At 41.6% G+C, this 15,967-nt stretch overlaps 2 protein-coding genes across 2 annotated transcripts in view; one reads left to right on the top strand and one right to left on the bottom strand.

Moving 5' to 3' along the window:
• Nucleotides 1-3,298: 3,298 nt before the first annotated feature.
• On the bottom strand, nt 3,299-13,108 carry foxred1 (FAD-dependent oxidoreductase domain containing 1). Its single transcript, XM_004076842.5, has 11 exons — nt 12,771-13,108; nt 12,273-12,493; nt 10,847-10,957; nt 8,273-8,391; nt 8,097-8,191; nt 6,526-6,627; nt 6,167-6,243; nt 5,317-5,477; nt 4,685-4,814; nt 4,513-4,617; nt 3,299-4,198 (listed from the first exon to the last, which is right to left on the bottom strand). The coding sequence occupies exons 1-11, from the start codon at nt 12,925-12,927 to the stop codon at nt 3,944-3,946; spliced, it is 1,533 nt and encodes a 510-aa protein (XP_004076890.1). The 5' UTR covers nt 12,928-13,108; the 3' UTR covers nt 3,299-3,943.
• The window catches only part of LOC101168430 (F-BAR and double SH3 domains protein 2), a 41,675-nt gene continuing 38,062 nt past the window's right edge, over nt 12,355-15,967 (top strand). Inside the window, exons 1-2 of the mRNA XM_023962361.2 lie at nt 12,355-12,491; nt 15,457-15,632. Of these exons, the coding sequence (XP_023818129.1) occupies nt 15,612-15,632 (21 nt within the window). The 5' untranslated portion in view covers nt 12,355-12,491; nt 15,457-15,611. The remainder of the gene's footprint in view (nt 12,492-15,456; nt 15,633-15,967) is intronic.

Below are 15,967 nucleotides of genomic sequence, written 5' to 3'. Positions count from 1 at the left end.
CACTTTGATGATGTCACAACGCCAACAAAATTTAAAGAAATGGATGGAAGAAGAATTAATGCGTCATTGCATCTTTTTAGAACCTCTGAAACCTTAATGGCTGTAAAATAACCCGAGCAGCAGCTTCAGTGTATGTTTGATTCCATCAGCTTATTGAAAGCTGGAAGAACCAGACCCGGCAGCATCGTCACAGCGTTCCCCACTGAAAAAGACAACAGTTGCTGCACATGGGAGGACGTCTGTGGAGTTCAAATCAGTTCAAATCATTGACTGTCAATGTAGTTCCTGTCATTCAAGTTCTAAAATGTCCTGTGAGATGTCTCCATTTAAGTTGGTGGAACCTGCTGCCCCCCCCCCCCCCCCCCCCACGTCCACCATTCATAACGTTTGATAGATTTTGTGTAGCCTGCATTGAAGTGGTAGTAAGGCTGTTTTCTTTCAACCAGCTTGCTCCTCATTGGTGAGAGTTTCCATAGAAGCACTGACTCAGACCGATCACTGACTTTGTCTGTTTCCAGCGTGGTGGCGTTCATTTTGCACCCCCCAGCCTGTAAAACAGTAAAAACTACATCCATAAAGAAGCTTTCAAAGTGTCTCTCACCAAACTCCTCGTGTGGTTCATGGAGGTTTTGTGACGCTGACATTTCCAACATCTTTAAAAACGTTAAAAGCAAATCTCTTAAAACAGACACACATTCGTTGCTCATCTAGACTGTTCTCAAACACTTGAACGGGTAAAAATATAAAACACACTTTCCTTTTTGCTTCGTTCTCATCAGACTTTTTTTTCCTTTGATGGTTGACTTTGTGTTACGGATGTTAACTTTTAACTTTATAGACTGTTCACACCTTTATGCTGCACAGTTGTTTTGCTCACTAAATATTTACAGTTTTAAATTACAGTCTGTATTTTGCTTGTGGCTTATTCATAATAATAATAATAATGATTAATTTTATTTATATGGCGCCTTTCTAGACGCCCAAGGTCGCCTTACAGATAGAATACAATTAAAAGAAAGAAACATTAGTACAAAACGCTTGTCTGAAGAGGTGGATTCTGAGATTTTTAGCAAACTGGGGGAGTGAGTCCACGTTCCGTAGACCTGAGGGAAGTGAGTTTAAAGCTGGGGGGAAGAGCGGCTGAATGCTTTGCCCCCCCCATGGTGACGAGCCGAGCGGTGGGTGTAACAAGCTGGAGCGAGGCGGCAGACCTAAGGGAGGGGGTGGGAATGGCAACATGGATAAGGTCAGACAGATGGGGGGGGGTGAGGTTATGGTGGGCTTTGAAGGTCAGAATCAGGATTTTGTAATGAATCTGAAGAGGCACCGGTAGCCAGTGAAGCTCCAGTAGGACGGGTGTGATGTGCACAGTGGAGGGGGTTTGGGTTATGATCCGGGCTGCAGAGTTCGGCTGAAGATCCACATTTCACATATACATACAGGAGTAAAAGCTGACTTGAGGTTTTATTTTGAAGAACTGTTCATTAAGTCCAGGGAACTGTCTTGTTATTTCCACGTTCTTAACCTTTGATGGATGAAGTTGACACGACTCTCGGAAATCCTCCTGTAAGCCTCTGAATGGTGGTTTAAAACAAGAAGAACAGAGCTTTCATTAAACATGCTGACTGCAGGCTAATGTCCCAAACTGGGACTGAAAACTGGACGTTTTCTCATAACGACGAGGAAATACACATTCTCAGGAAATATCCTTTAGATCTGAGAGGACGAGGCTCCGACTTTACTTAAAGTTTACAACCATAAGCAGCATTTTAGGGAATAAACGGCGCCAATACTTTTTGAATTATAACTACATGTTCATGGAATTGGAACTTTCAACAGAATTAAATGAAATATATTTGCAGTAGTGAAACTAAACGTGTGGAAAATGCATGAAAAGCTTCAATGGCAAAATTTCATTATATTGCATTACAAAATATAATTTGAACACAGTTTCAACCACTTTTTAGATAGTAAAGATGTTAAAAAACGCTCATTACTTCACGCTAAGATTACATTTAGTGAATATGCCGACGTGTGGGACCAGCAGACGGCTCATTAACTCAGTGTTAGGATTATGAGCTGTCTGCACTTCATTGGGCATCAATTATGGAGATGCTCATCATGGACTGTGGTGGAAAAGATGTCGCCTTCCAGCTGAACGTTATTAATAAATGAAACAAAGCTTTTGTCTTTGAAATGCAGGAGTAGACTCATACAAATAAATTACATTATTGTCTTGTAAATGAAGTTTTTAAAACCTGTAAAGTAATTTGGCATAATTATGCCATAACTGTTGGGTAAACAATAATCAGGGTTTGTCCGTTTGATTTAATCTCCTAAATGAAATCCAAAGTGGTTGCTTGGCTAAGAAAGGACTCCATCTTGTGGCCATTTTGTGTAACAAGCCTAACATTCCTCTTTGGACAGGCTTATTGCCAAGCTAGTTGGTAATCGGAGAATATTTAACTAACTATAACGATAAAAATTAGTTGCTAGTAGGCTTATGGAAATTTGAAGTATGGTGCACTGGCGGTGGACTTCACCTCTGGCTCGTCTTGCTAGTTGTAGAGTTAGATAAGTTAATTCTTCTGTAAGAGTTCTGCTACATTGCCTGTCCGTCCTGGGGGAGGACCCCCCCCTTTATGTGGACACCCCTGAAGTTTTTTCTTTTTTCCCCCCGAAAACTGTTTGTTTTTTTGGGTTTTTTTTCCTTACTGAGGAGAGTCTAAGGTTATAGATGACCAGTTTAGTTTAGTTTATCCAATACCTATTCATTCTATTACTTGATATTCTTTATGATTTCATGTTTATCATACAATTACCAGCATGAAGCAAACAGGAGCAAAGAAAACAGCGCCGGTTTTGTTTTCAGCGCTGGGAGCAGATTTACAGGAGGCCTCATAAAGAATCTCCTCAGCATTAGTTTATTTAAATTGGGATGAATGAGGAGCAGACAAAAAACTGCAGCCCAAAAAAGCTCTCTGTTGTGACACACCAATGAAATGGACGAGCCAAGCTTTGCTCCATTCTGATCATCCACTGTCAGACACATAGATCCATGAAGGTCTTTGGTTTCCTCGTCCAAGCAGGGATCTGGATCTAAACTGTACGGCTGGATAGCCCCTATATTGCTCGCCAGTTCTTTGACTTTGGCTAAAACGTCATCATTACAATTAAAAAACCACCGGGAACGCGTTGAAAATAGATCAAAAGATGATCGGAGCGGGACTTTAAACTAAAAATATTTGTGCCGATTCCTAAACTAAAACAGTGTTGCATTTTAATAACAACGAAACAGTTTTTAAACTGTTCAAATAGTTGCTTTAATGGGCTAAAAAATGAAACATTTTCTATTAACGTTTGTCATAATTCAACAAATATTTAAAATACTAGGACCTGGGATATGTGAGACAATGAGTGCGACTTCATAAAAAGGCTGAAATAGTTATCATATTTCAAAGACACAACAAAAGATTTCTTTAAATCTTTTCTTTCTTCTTTTGTAAGTCAACCCTTTTTGTTAGAGAAACTCAGGAAGAGAGAAGTGGATCATCCCCGTTTAGACTGAGGACATTTGTAGGATTTTTGCCTAAACGAATGTGAAACAAAGCAGCAGCTGTCTGTGAGCCGGCACCACACAACAGCTCCACTGGAGTTTGAGGAGCAGAAGGCTGGATTTTTGGCATTTTTACAAGTTACACAGCTTGGGGGGCAGTCAACAGTTGGCTCGCCTCCCTCAGCTCTTTTCAGGCCTTTTCTCTTCAGCAGATTTTCTCTCAAAACAAAAAAGCCTTCCCTTTTAAAAGCCAAATGTCCACAAAAATCCCCCCAAAAACCATCCTTGGGTCGTCCAGAAACCGCGGATTCCACAGATGCCTAATTTTATGTGGCAAATTTGAGTCTTTCTGTTTAACGGAGGCATTCCAGAATGACGGGCGCTCTGTCACACAATGTTCCTCTCCAACATGGGCTCCTGCTCCACAATCCGCTTGAATCCGAAGTTGCTGAGGTCCAGAGTTTTGAAGTTCCCGTCCAGGATGAGTTCTGCCACGGCGCGACCCACGGCGGGCGAGTGCTGCAGGCCGTGGCCGCTGAAGCCGGTGGCGAAGTACATGTTGTTGATCAGAGGGTGCATGCCGATGATGCCGTTCTGGTCGAAGGTGTTGTAGTCGTAGAAGCCCGCCCAGGCGCTGCTCACCTGTTCAGCGCCAGCAGATAACAAGAGTTAACATCCAAGTAGCAAAATACACTTTTAAAGTCTTAACATTAAAAAAACAAATGAAGCAAAACAATAAAATGTAGTTAAAGGACCAAAAATAACCTAACAAAGTTGAAATAAGATGTACAGAAAGCCTTTATTCTTGAGGTCGCTCACTGTTGTTGGGGGTAAAGCTCATTTTACTAGAGGACCCCTCTGCAGACGTAGCAACAAACCCTAACAAATGTGGTTGCTCAGCGCTCGGCGCCCTCTTCCAAAATTCTTCCAACTTCAACTGTGAAAGAAAAACCCACCTTGAGCTTCTCAAACGCAGGAACTCTGTTCGCCAATTTGGGCCAAACTTTGTCCTGGAAAAACTGGTGGTCCACCTCCAGATCATTGGTGTCTGGCTCCTCCACCTAAAACCCAACTCTGGTCAGGTGATCAGTTGGGATGTGAGGATGCAGATGAGGAGGCTCCGTTTACCTCCTCAGGTGACATTCCTGTGATGTAGTTCCCTCCTAAGCCCTCCCTCCGGAAGTAAACTCCAGAGTAATCGATTAAAAGTGGAGTATCCAGACCCGGACCATCAGGGCAGTGGACTACGTACACATACCTGGAGAACCAGAAAAGACCACAGCTTTCCATGTCAACAATAGAAATACCTGTTTGGGAGCTCAGGAGGGACAAAGCTTCTGCTGGCTCCGCCTCTTCCATTACATTAAAAGAAGTAGTTATCGAAACGAGGTGATGAGACGGTTATGGCATTTGTCATCACATTTTGACACTTTTAAAGGGCTTAAAACACAAAGAAATGTCAACTTTCTAAAAATCACACAATACATTAATTAAAGAGTAGTACTTTAACCATTTAAAGACAGGACTGGACACATTCACCGGTTAATTCATAAATCAGGAAAGAATTGAGGTTTTCTGAAAAAACTGCTGGAGGAGACAAAAGGCACAAAAAAGTGTGAGGAAAGGTGCTGGGACACCTATAAGACCCCCCCACTCCCCTCCCCTGCATGATTCGCTGTCCAGGCAACAAGAACTCAAACAGTGGTCTGACCTTTTCTCTTCTTAAAAAGGGAACAAGCAGCCCGGGTCGTTGGCCTTACCTCTTCCGAGGCTCGACTGGAACTGGAATTCCAGAGAAGGAGTCTTTAGGGCCGAGGCCAATTCCCAGCATCTCGGCCAGTTTTCCAGAAAAGGCCCCTGCCGCGTTCACCACGACGGCGCAGTCTACCAGCTGGTACTGCAGACTGTTGGGCATCTGAACCTGCTCCACACAAACCACCACCCCATCATCACAGGCAGAGGGGTACCAGGTTTACCAGGACGCGCAGCCTCACCTTAGGGCCAAGCTTTTTCAACTATTTAAGGACTAAAAATGTCCAGCTCTTAAATAATTCAATTATTTTCTGTCTAAGAATAGGATCACAAAAATAAGAACATTTAACAACATGAATGATTCTCTCCATCATAGAAGTTAATTTAAACTTAGGAGTTTAACCAACACAGAAATAAACATTCCTGCATTTCAAATATAAGTTTTTATACTTCAGCAAAACTACAAGTAAAAATTAAAATGAACATAAATTAGTTTTTTTTTAAATCTATATTTCTTGAACCATAAACATTACTGAGGTTGACTTCCTTCTTCCTTGGTCAGCTGCAGTCACAGAATTAAGCCACACCCACCAGCAGCAACTTTTAGGCTGCTTTCACACTGCACTGTTTGGTCCTCATCCGTTCATTTGAAAAGTTTTGATCACTCGAGATCTTGATGGAGCTCTGTGCCGTTTCAGATAGGAGTTCTGTGAAAACTCTCTCTTAATAAAGGTTTTAGAAAAGAAATTTGAAAGAATGACTATCCCAACACCAAAGGTGTGACATCTTCTTACATGTCAAACATCTAAAAAAAAAAACCAACAACCCAGAGATGACAAAAACTAAAGATCCACTTACTTTGACTGACTTGATTCTCTGTACTCCCACTTTTTCGTCATCGATAGTTGTCATAATATTCGTTAAGGTCTTAAAACCTGCGGATGAGAGATGCTTTGCTGTTTCCAGGACAGTTGCTGCAGTAAAATGTTACAGGAGCACTTAAAGTACGACAAAGAGAGAGAAGAAAAGAGGAACCCCCCCTGTTTCAACTGAAAAGTTGTCTTTACTGCAGAGGAAATGTTGGAAAGTGAGGAGAAAGCTGCCAGTTATGTGATGAGAAACGTCATTTGTAGGGATGGCGATTGGCTCACACATTCGTTAAACCTCAGATGTGACGGTTTCTGTTGAGTTCGGTCATTCTTGGACCTGTGACCCACCTGTGACTTCCCCACAGAACTGAGTGACGCCCATGGAGATGGCCTTCCTCTTAAAGGCGTTGAGGAGAGTCCAGGGATCAAACCAGCCTTCGTTCTCCAACCCTGCACGACAGGAAACACACAGAACTCAAGGCGTTCCCCAAGGCTCTGTACTCGGCCCCCTTCTTTTCATAATCTACCTCCTACCTCTCTGAGCCATCTTCCGTGATTTCAATATCCAATTCCACAGATACGCTGACGACACTCATCTCTGTTTATCAACCAAACTAAACTCCACACTTCCTCCTACCTCCCTCATATCCTGCCCGTCTGAACTGAAATCCTGGTTCTCTTCCAATTCACTGCAACTCAACAGCAATAAAACTTAGGTTCTTCTCCATCCTCTCCAAGGTCAACAGCTTCCCCTCACTGTGAGTAACTCATCAGTTGCCCCCTCGCCCAAGTGAAGAGCCTGGGTGTCATTTTGGACAGCTCCCTCTCATTCCACGCTCACATCAACAACCTCACCCGGACGGCTTATTACCACGTCAGAAACACAACCATCTTCGTCGCTCCCACACAACCCATAGTCTCGTCACCAGGCGTATTGACTTTTGTGACTCCATCCTCTATGGCCTCCCTCAAAAAAACCCTTCACAAACTTTCAGCAGCCCGAATCATAACTAGAACCCCGCCTCTCTAACCATATCACGCTGATACTCCAGCAGCTGCACTGGTTACCGGTCCACACCAGTCCTCTTCAAAATCCTCCTGCTTACTTTTAAAGCCGTCTGCAACCTCGCCCCTTCATACCCGTCCAGCCTGATCCACAACGCCACCCCATCCCGCCGTCTGAGATCCTCATCTTCTCTTCATCCGACTGTCCCCCTTCCCTCGTCTCAGCACCACGGGGGGCAGAGCTTTCAGCCCCCCAACTCTGGAACCCCCCTCGACGTCAGAAACAGACCTGTTCCATTTTAAAATCAAAACCCATCTCTTTAATCAGTCTCTTAATTCTATTTTAATTCAAATTTATGATTTATTTGTGTTTTAACTCACTTGTAGTGTCCTTGAGAGATCTGAAAGGTGCTTTAACTTAAATTTATTATTATTATTAACTCTGAGAACATTTGTTCAGCACACAGTTTCCTCTGAAATGAGTCCAGAGTTGAAGCGCAAAATGTTTCCTGATGACTTTGAGTCAAATGTATCTGCGACAGAACGCACATTTAAGCCTTTATTTCTAATGTTTTACCAGATGTTCTACGAGTACATGACCTGTTTTATGCTTTTGGCAGCAAAATTGGCCAAAATACAGACTTTTAGACCCCAGGGAAACATTTCCGAAAATAAAATGCTTTCTATGTCATTAACCTGTCAAAAATCAACACAAAAAAGATTTACAGCGTTGTTGTTTTTTTTTTACTATCAGTTTATTTTTTTATGTAAGAGTTTTCATGTAAAAAGTGTTTAAGTCTTGAATACTCAATGTGCTGTTAGCAAACAAAAACTACGCAAGAGGCCAAAAGGTTGGATAAAACCGATCAAATCGATCCGAAAGAGGGATGCTTTCATCGCCTGTTGCGACTCACCGTACGAAGCCAGCGCCACGCCCTCTGTGTTGATCCACGGAAACTTCTCCTTCACTTGTGTCGGGGAGAGAAGAGACACTTTGGCTCCGGCAAGCCTACAAGCACGCCATCAGAAAAATGAATGAACAGATCGGCCGAGCTTTGAGGCTTCGAGGCTTCGCTGAAGACAGGGACACCTCTGGGTGTTGTAGTTCTCCTCCATGATGTGAGCCACCTTCTCGTTGGCCAGGAAGAGGTACCCCGAGTGGTTAAACTGCAGGTCCACGGGCTCCTCATTCAAAACACCCAGATGGTCCTGAAGGGACACGGAAGAATTCATTCTGCAGCGACCACACAAACAAACTCCATGTTTCAAAAGTGAGTTTTTACACATAAAAAGACCATCTGAAACCATCTGTAAGGCTCCATCTGAGCAGAAATGTGAGGAAGGTTTTATTTCCGTGCAGTGGGTTGAGGAGTCGCAACCCAAAACAGGCGAGTACGTTTCAGCTTTCCATGAAATGACCTAACTAACTTCAGGACTTATTGCTGGGGTTTTCTTTAGTTTTGAGATATAAGCATCAAAACTAAACATAAGCACTTAAAATACCCATCTATAATTGCCTTTCATTTTTTTAAAACATCAAAAAGACTTTGTGTTTATATTTTATGTTATTCCGCTGCACTGAATTCCCTCATTACTCCCTATAACCTCAAATAGACCGTATAGAGCAGGAACACACAGTGTCCTGGATTTGAATGCAATTCAGACACATGCTCACTACGCTGAATTCTATTTACTATATATGAATCCACTGATTTATAAAAAACAAATTTAAATCCATCTTTTTCAAATGACAAATTGTTTAAACACAATGCATTGTGGTCTAGATTTGCCAATCTAGTGAGATGCAAACTAGTTTTTTGGCAGAATTATAAGAAATTTCCAAACTACATTGTTAAAAACCAGCGCGCATCAAAACTCACTAGATTGGCAAATATAGACCACAATGCATTGCGTTTGAACTTTTTTTGGGGAAAGAAATTGTATAATAATATAATAATAATCGTTTTTTAGGAGTTAGGGATTATTAAGGAAAGCGGACATAACCATAGATTTGGACACCCTGAGTTAAATTGGACACAACCTTTATCTCTGCTCGGATCACCAATTCAAAAAGATCTAAGGCTACGTTCACACTGCAGGCTGAAACGACCCAATTCCGATTTTTTTTTTGCCCCTATGCGACCTGTATCTGAGCTTTTCATGACAGTCTGGACGACACAGATCCGATGTTTTCAAATGTCTGAACGGCCAGGCCACATGAATCCTACCGGTACGTCATCGATACGCTACAAACATCATCATTCTGCATTTAAGTAGGCGGGAACGAGATCATAAACATCAACCATGGCGGACGATGCTGCTGAGACCAGTCAGTGGAAGGGAAGCGAGGTCACCCATTGGATTCATATTTGGGGTGACGGCTCCATTCAGGCCAAACTCAAGGGCTCTTATCGCAACCGGGCGGTTTTTGAAAACATTTCCAGCGAAATGACAGAGCGTGAAGTTGAACCTTTTCATTTCCGACAGAAGCGCGGGGGGCCGAACCTCCTTCGGGGTTCACTTCCCAGTTCAGACCCTCAGATTCTCCAGAGTGGGTGAATAAAGAGTCAATTATAGCATTTATTCTGGGGGAAACCTTTTATTACCGTTCTCCTTCCTCCTTAACACACATGAATGCGCACCCCCACTGCCCCCCTCAGCCCTACCTCACTGCACTCGCTCTCTCCTCTCTCTTACACACACGCGCGGCCCCAGCACATACACATCCCCATTCCACAACAGTGGTTACAGACGATCCTGGCTCCAATGCCTTCTTAAAGTGAGAAGATTGTAATTGTGCTGGCTCCTTTGTGAAAATAAATGTATTAATGCAAAAAGAGCTCCACTGTTGACAACACTGTTGTTGACACTCATTGTTAATGTTAGCTACTTCAACAAACGACGACTGACGTTGTTAGCCGTTGAGTACTATTCTGCGCATGCGGGTCACTTCTGGGTCGTTTCACGGTCACAAGGGAGATCACAAAAGTTCGCATTTAATTGGAAATGTGAACGGCCTTGCAAAAAAATCGGATTCTTTCAAAAAAAATCGGAATTGAGCATTAAGCCCTGCAGTGTGAACGTACCCTTAGACTAACCTGCTGCACCTCCTTCACTTTCATTATTGTTGTTTTTACACTAAAAACACAATTTTAAAAAGAAAATTGATATGGTAGCGAAAGACGTTAAGCTGTGTTAATCCGTTCTGTGTTGCTGTCCTCAGTTAGCGTTAAGCGATTCTGTTGTGTTCTGTTTTTCTATTGGTGCTGCAGTCATTTAGATGAATGTGATTGGAAGAGTTTGGGTCCGGGCAGAGGACCAAGTGAATAAAAAAGGAGTGTGATGAGAGCACGTGCGAGAGGAAATTGAGGAGACGGCGTCAGGACGCGTCTTCAGGTTTGCGCTGTGGTTGCGGCCGACAGCAACCATTTAAGCGACGTTAAAGGCCTCACATGTAGAGACGGCCGTCATCATTACAACTTTTCGTTACGTCCAGCCGTCCGGACGTTACAATAGGATTGATTAGAGAAAACAAGTTCAGACTTCAAAATCCGATCAAGGACTTTGATGAAAAAAAGTCAGACGAACTGTCCTCCATCTTTATGCAAACACACAGAACATCTTCCCTTTGCTCTTCCCCCTCGGCGAGTTCAGCTCCACCTACATTGATGTTCCTCATGAAGTCTGCGGAGGCCAGCGAGAGGTGGATGTTCTCGAGCAGGGAGAACTGCTGGCGGATCCCCCCCACTGACAACACGGTGGAGGCCTGGGTGTACTGCAGACGGCCACACGGAGAGAGAAAAGCTGCAGTTAGGAAAATCCAACCGGAGACACTGGATGCAAGAGGACATCCGGTACTTTCTGCTTTCACCATTTGAGACAGAAAAAAAGAAGATTCATCCCACAGTTTTTGTGGTCTAAACACTAATTCCACCTTCCAGAAATCCCTGAATGTCTGGGATTTCTATAAGACATAACTTTTGATTGTTTTCTATAGTTTCTAGTTTTCTGACTTTATTCCATATGATCGATTGACCGGATCATCTGTAATCTCAGGAATTGGGTTCTGAATGGAGAAAATTAGACCTGAAGTGGCGCCATAGCCGGTAAATGAGAACTGCACTGTTTGACCCTCCCCCCCTTGGCGTTACAAACAGGAAGTATCCTTTGGCTCCAAGAAGCCAAAATCCCATAGACTTCTATAGAATAATAAACAGCCATTACTCTGTCATTCTATTGGTCTGAATAAACATTCTTCATCAGACCTCTTTTTTACTCTATATAACGCGGGACTGTCTAGTGCCCTGGATTTTAAAAGGGATTCGGACACCATGCTCGTTAATTATTTTTTTTCTTAACGGCGAATATGATGTCATCGGACTCACATCGGACTCACAAAGTGAAATTAGCGTTTTGCGACGATTATTCATGAGTCCTCTGTCTTTTAAGGAGGAAAATGTCGTTGGTTTCTTAAAAAAATACATTTTAAAACGTTTTTTCGGCAAAAAATGTTCAGACGCAATGCATTGTGGTTTATATTCCCCAGTCTAGTGAACATCGATGCCCACTGGTTTTTCGCAGAGACTTCTGGGAAATTTCCAGGGCACTGGATTTTGGAATTGTAGATTTGGACAGCACTAAAAAATGCCGAACGCACTATACGGTGCACTATATAGTGCGTAGTGAAGGAATTCGGACACAACCGATGTTTGACCGATTTTATGTAGACCCCTTTTAAGAATTAGGGGTGTGGACTACCAACAAGCCTAATCGTGATTGGCGAGATTGGTTGCCATAGAAACCGTGACTCAGACCGAATTCACTTTGTTTGGTCACAGTTAGCAATGGCTGCCTTAACAATGAGCGGGCTGGACAAGCTAACATTTGAAGTCAACCAACATGTTGATCTAAAGCCACACCCCCAAACCAGCATTATTTAAGCTTAAATTGATGGTTTACAAACTGAAGTGCTGCATGATGTCTTCAAAATAACAGCTGATCAATGGTTTTGTATACAATTGTGTCCTTTGCTGACACGATTTGGTTTGTTGCGCAATCTCTCATCACAGACCAACTTCATGTTGACTCACGGTTGGATCCCGCTCCACGACGATGACCTGCACCCCTCCTCGCACCCTCTCCTTCTGCTTCAGCCAGTAGGCGATGGACCATCCCACCACGCCCCCTCCCACGATCACGATGTCCGCCCTCTTAGGAGGCAGGTCGGTGTTGATCTCCAGAGAAGTCCAGCTGCTGCCTGGAAGAACATCTGCAGCTTTCTTCTTCATTCCTGCCAGCTGAGCCTGCAGGTCTGTGTCACAAAACTACTATTTAGTGCTCAATCAAACCTTCACTTTACAATTATAGACATATTTGAATTACTTCTGTCTGCAAGGTTTACGACGTCTCCTGTAAACTGGTGTGACAGTATATAATAGATTATAAACAGGACGAATTAAAATCAAACTTTTTAACATTTGTAAGAAAGTTTTAGCTGGAAGAAAACCTTGCTGATGATGCGCACATCTCCTACAGTTTTTTGACAGTAGATTTGGCTTCTTCATTCCGCTATTCCACGGCGTTCTCACCTTTAAAGTAGTCATTTGGGGAAGATCCACTCGTGCACAGGCTCCTACGGCAGGTTAAAGGTGCACGCCGGTCCCTGGGCAGCTGTGTCAACCGGGTGGAGGTGAGGAGTCCGGGGGCAGCGCGCGCCCTTCCGGGGAGCTGCCGCCACGCCGCCATGGTGGGGAAAAGTGGGGGAACTACGGAAGCCGACGTGGAAACCGTGTGAACCAAAAGGCCGCCGCAAATAACCGCTCGTGGGGCTTTTAGATCGGAATCCACGCCATTGTTTGTTTTTGACAGCGGGAAGGACTAACGTTAAAGGAAACCAAGCAAGCGGTCGGTGTGATCCGCTGTACATTTCAAAATAAAAGCAGGAATTTAAACTGGACCAAAATCAAAAATCTAAAATCAGTCTTTAACAGATTCATCACATTATTTACAAAAAAAAAAAACAACACAAAAAAAAATCAATTCAGGTGGTTTGAAAGATGGATTTCCTTGAAAGAGACTTATTTTAATAATTTCTGCTTAAATATTGAAAAGTTTTATCTTATAATTTTTTAACATCTTTGAATATTTTAAGATAATTTTTGCATTTAACATTATTTGCAACAGACTGTAATGATTTTTAGTATAATATAAATAGCTTTAACTAATAGACATGGAATTTAATAAACATTTGCATCCATACCTACTTTTTTTAACTCTTATGCATAAAAAACCACAAATGTTTATTTTCTTTTACTTCCAATAATGTCAGATATAATGTGACCATTGAGACATGTTAGTTATGTAAGGCTGTTTTTAACCCTGGAGAACCCATGGCATTACATTATTTTTAATTTATTTGCTTATTTCTATTTTCTTTTATTGTTACCTGTTTTATTTTTGTAGGTGCAGCAAATAGCTGTTACCAAAATAAAATAAGAACTTTAAAATAAAAATAAAATTGTTCTTGGTCTTTAAATAATTTAAAAGACAACTTTATCTTGTTTGGGGTTTATTTCCTATTTTTTGTTCAATGGAATACCCAATAGCAAAACGAGACACAAATGTGTACTATTTTTGATAATATTATGCATAAATAAGCAAAATATTTGTTCAACTTTCTAAAACTTGGAACAAGTAGTTAAAATATTTGAATAAAGAAAGAAAAACATTCCTATCAACAATATTATTTCTTTAAGTAAAATGCATCTGGATGTATCTGGACTTTTAGATGTTATAAAGAAAAAGGTTCAGATTTTATGTGCCAGTCGGTAGATGATTTGTCCATTACAGCTCTTCAAACCAAAGTAAATAATCATCTGTAATGATGGCATAAAGTTGTAAATATTAATTTTCTAATATTTAGTCTTTTTTCAGAGAAACGTTACACATAAATGAGTTTGTAACCCAATCCCTCCAATTTGCAGTGTTGTTAAAACAAAATAAACAAAAAAACTTTTATTTTGAAAGATTTTTAGGGAAGTACAAGGTGTGTTAATAAATATGACCTATTTAAGAATGGAGGCCGTAACCTATCACGTGACACGGGGAGACCAATCAAGAGGGAATCAACTGCACCAGATTTCCAAATTGTAAAAGTATTGCAGTTTTATAAATTCTTACTAAAAACTTTTATTAACTAAAAATTAGTGGTATAATATATTGTTAAAATGTTTTTACAGTGGACGTTTAAACAGAAATAAGGCTTATACTGGTTAATTGAGTATTTTTAAACTAAAAGCAGTTCAATTACCATATTTTAAACACAGAAGCAATGAAACTGCTTTGTGAGGAGAGAAAGCATTGAGGAGCATACAATAGAATAAATGAAAGAAATAACAAAATAAAATAAAGAAAATACATATTCAATGACATATGTACAGTGCAATATTTTAAGCAATTCCAGCAAAGTCTTTCAAGTTTGGACTTAAATATTGATACAGCGGATAAACTTAAGAGTTCACCAAAAAGCAGGTGCCATCTGTGTGCACCAAACAAGCTATTTGGTTCTCCTATGGGTCCCACACCATTACCTTAGGGGCCACAACCTGCCCGCTATGCTCGATTCTGATGCTACCACTTACAGACAAATGGATCCATGAACGTCCTTGTTTTCTTCTTCTGAGCTGTAATCTGGATCTAAACTGTACGGCTGGACAGCTCTGATAATGCTTAGCATTTTTGCTGCACCACTAATGTTAGCTGGTGTTTTGGGGGCTGTAAGATATCGGGAGAGCATGTAAAACAGAGAGCTCTCATTTTTGGGTGAGGGGAAGTGGGGGTGGGGATTCTCTACGCAACACAACTCAGAGGTTAATTTCTAATGAACTCCTGCTGCTCTGCACAAACATCGTCCAATAAAATGACACAGTTTCTTGTTTTGTTTTGTTTTATTGGGCTAAAAACGGCATAGTCACAGTTAAAAGACCACTGGGAACGTTTTTAAATTCTTTAAGTGATTAAAAAACGTTTTAGGACTTAAGAACACATGTGAATAGAGTTAAAAAAAAATTTGCAATTAAATAACTTTTAAAAATGCTGCAGTGATAGTCAATTATAATATTTTCTCTAAAGGTAAGGAGAGATTTCCTGGAACGTCTTATTTTGAAATATACGAGCGGAAGTAGCGGTTTGGGGAATTAGATTGGCCTTTTATTTTGAAGGTGCATCCGGAATTGCATTGCCTCGCTAATAAAATGTGTTTTTCTATCCCTGGAGGCATCAGTGTTTTCAACGGGACTCAACTAACTAGACTCACCATGGACGTCTGACCCGAAGGCGAAGTTTGACTCCTTACTTCATTATTTGTCACCAAACATTTTTGCACACCTCTCCAGGAAAACTTTCGGTGGTTTTATGTCCAAAAAACAAGCATGCAACCCCCGCCGAGAAAGGTGAGTTTTTTTTAGCCTCCGCAGCTAATGTGACTTCGACGAAGAAGTGGTGCATATTTAATGATTGCAAATGCTTTGTTGCCGCTCGCCCGCTTTCAGCGACCAGCCTGTAATTTAGCGTCTGCAGACGGAGACGAACTTTCCGCCTCTGTGGAGTTAAAAAAAAAAAAAAAAGTTCCTGCTGCTACGGCCTCCAAGAAGGAAAAGTTGGTTAAAACAAACAAACAAACAAACAAAAAACATCGCTTTACTCTTCTGTTTCTGGAGGTGGGGGGATCGCCTGTTAACGAGCCCCCCACAAACGGAAAACGAGAAACATTCAGCTTGGCTGGAGG

Source organism: Oryzias latipes, chromosome 14 (assembly GCF_053564925.1).
Source record: "Oryzias latipes strain Hd-rR chromosome 14, Olatipes_Hd-rR_3.1".
Taxonomy (NCBI): Eukaryota; Metazoa; Chordata; class Actinopteri; order Beloniformes; family Adrianichthyidae; genus Oryzias; species Oryzias latipes.
Note: the sequence above shows the minus strand (reverse complement) of the source record. Positions and strands in the feature narration are given on the sequence as shown.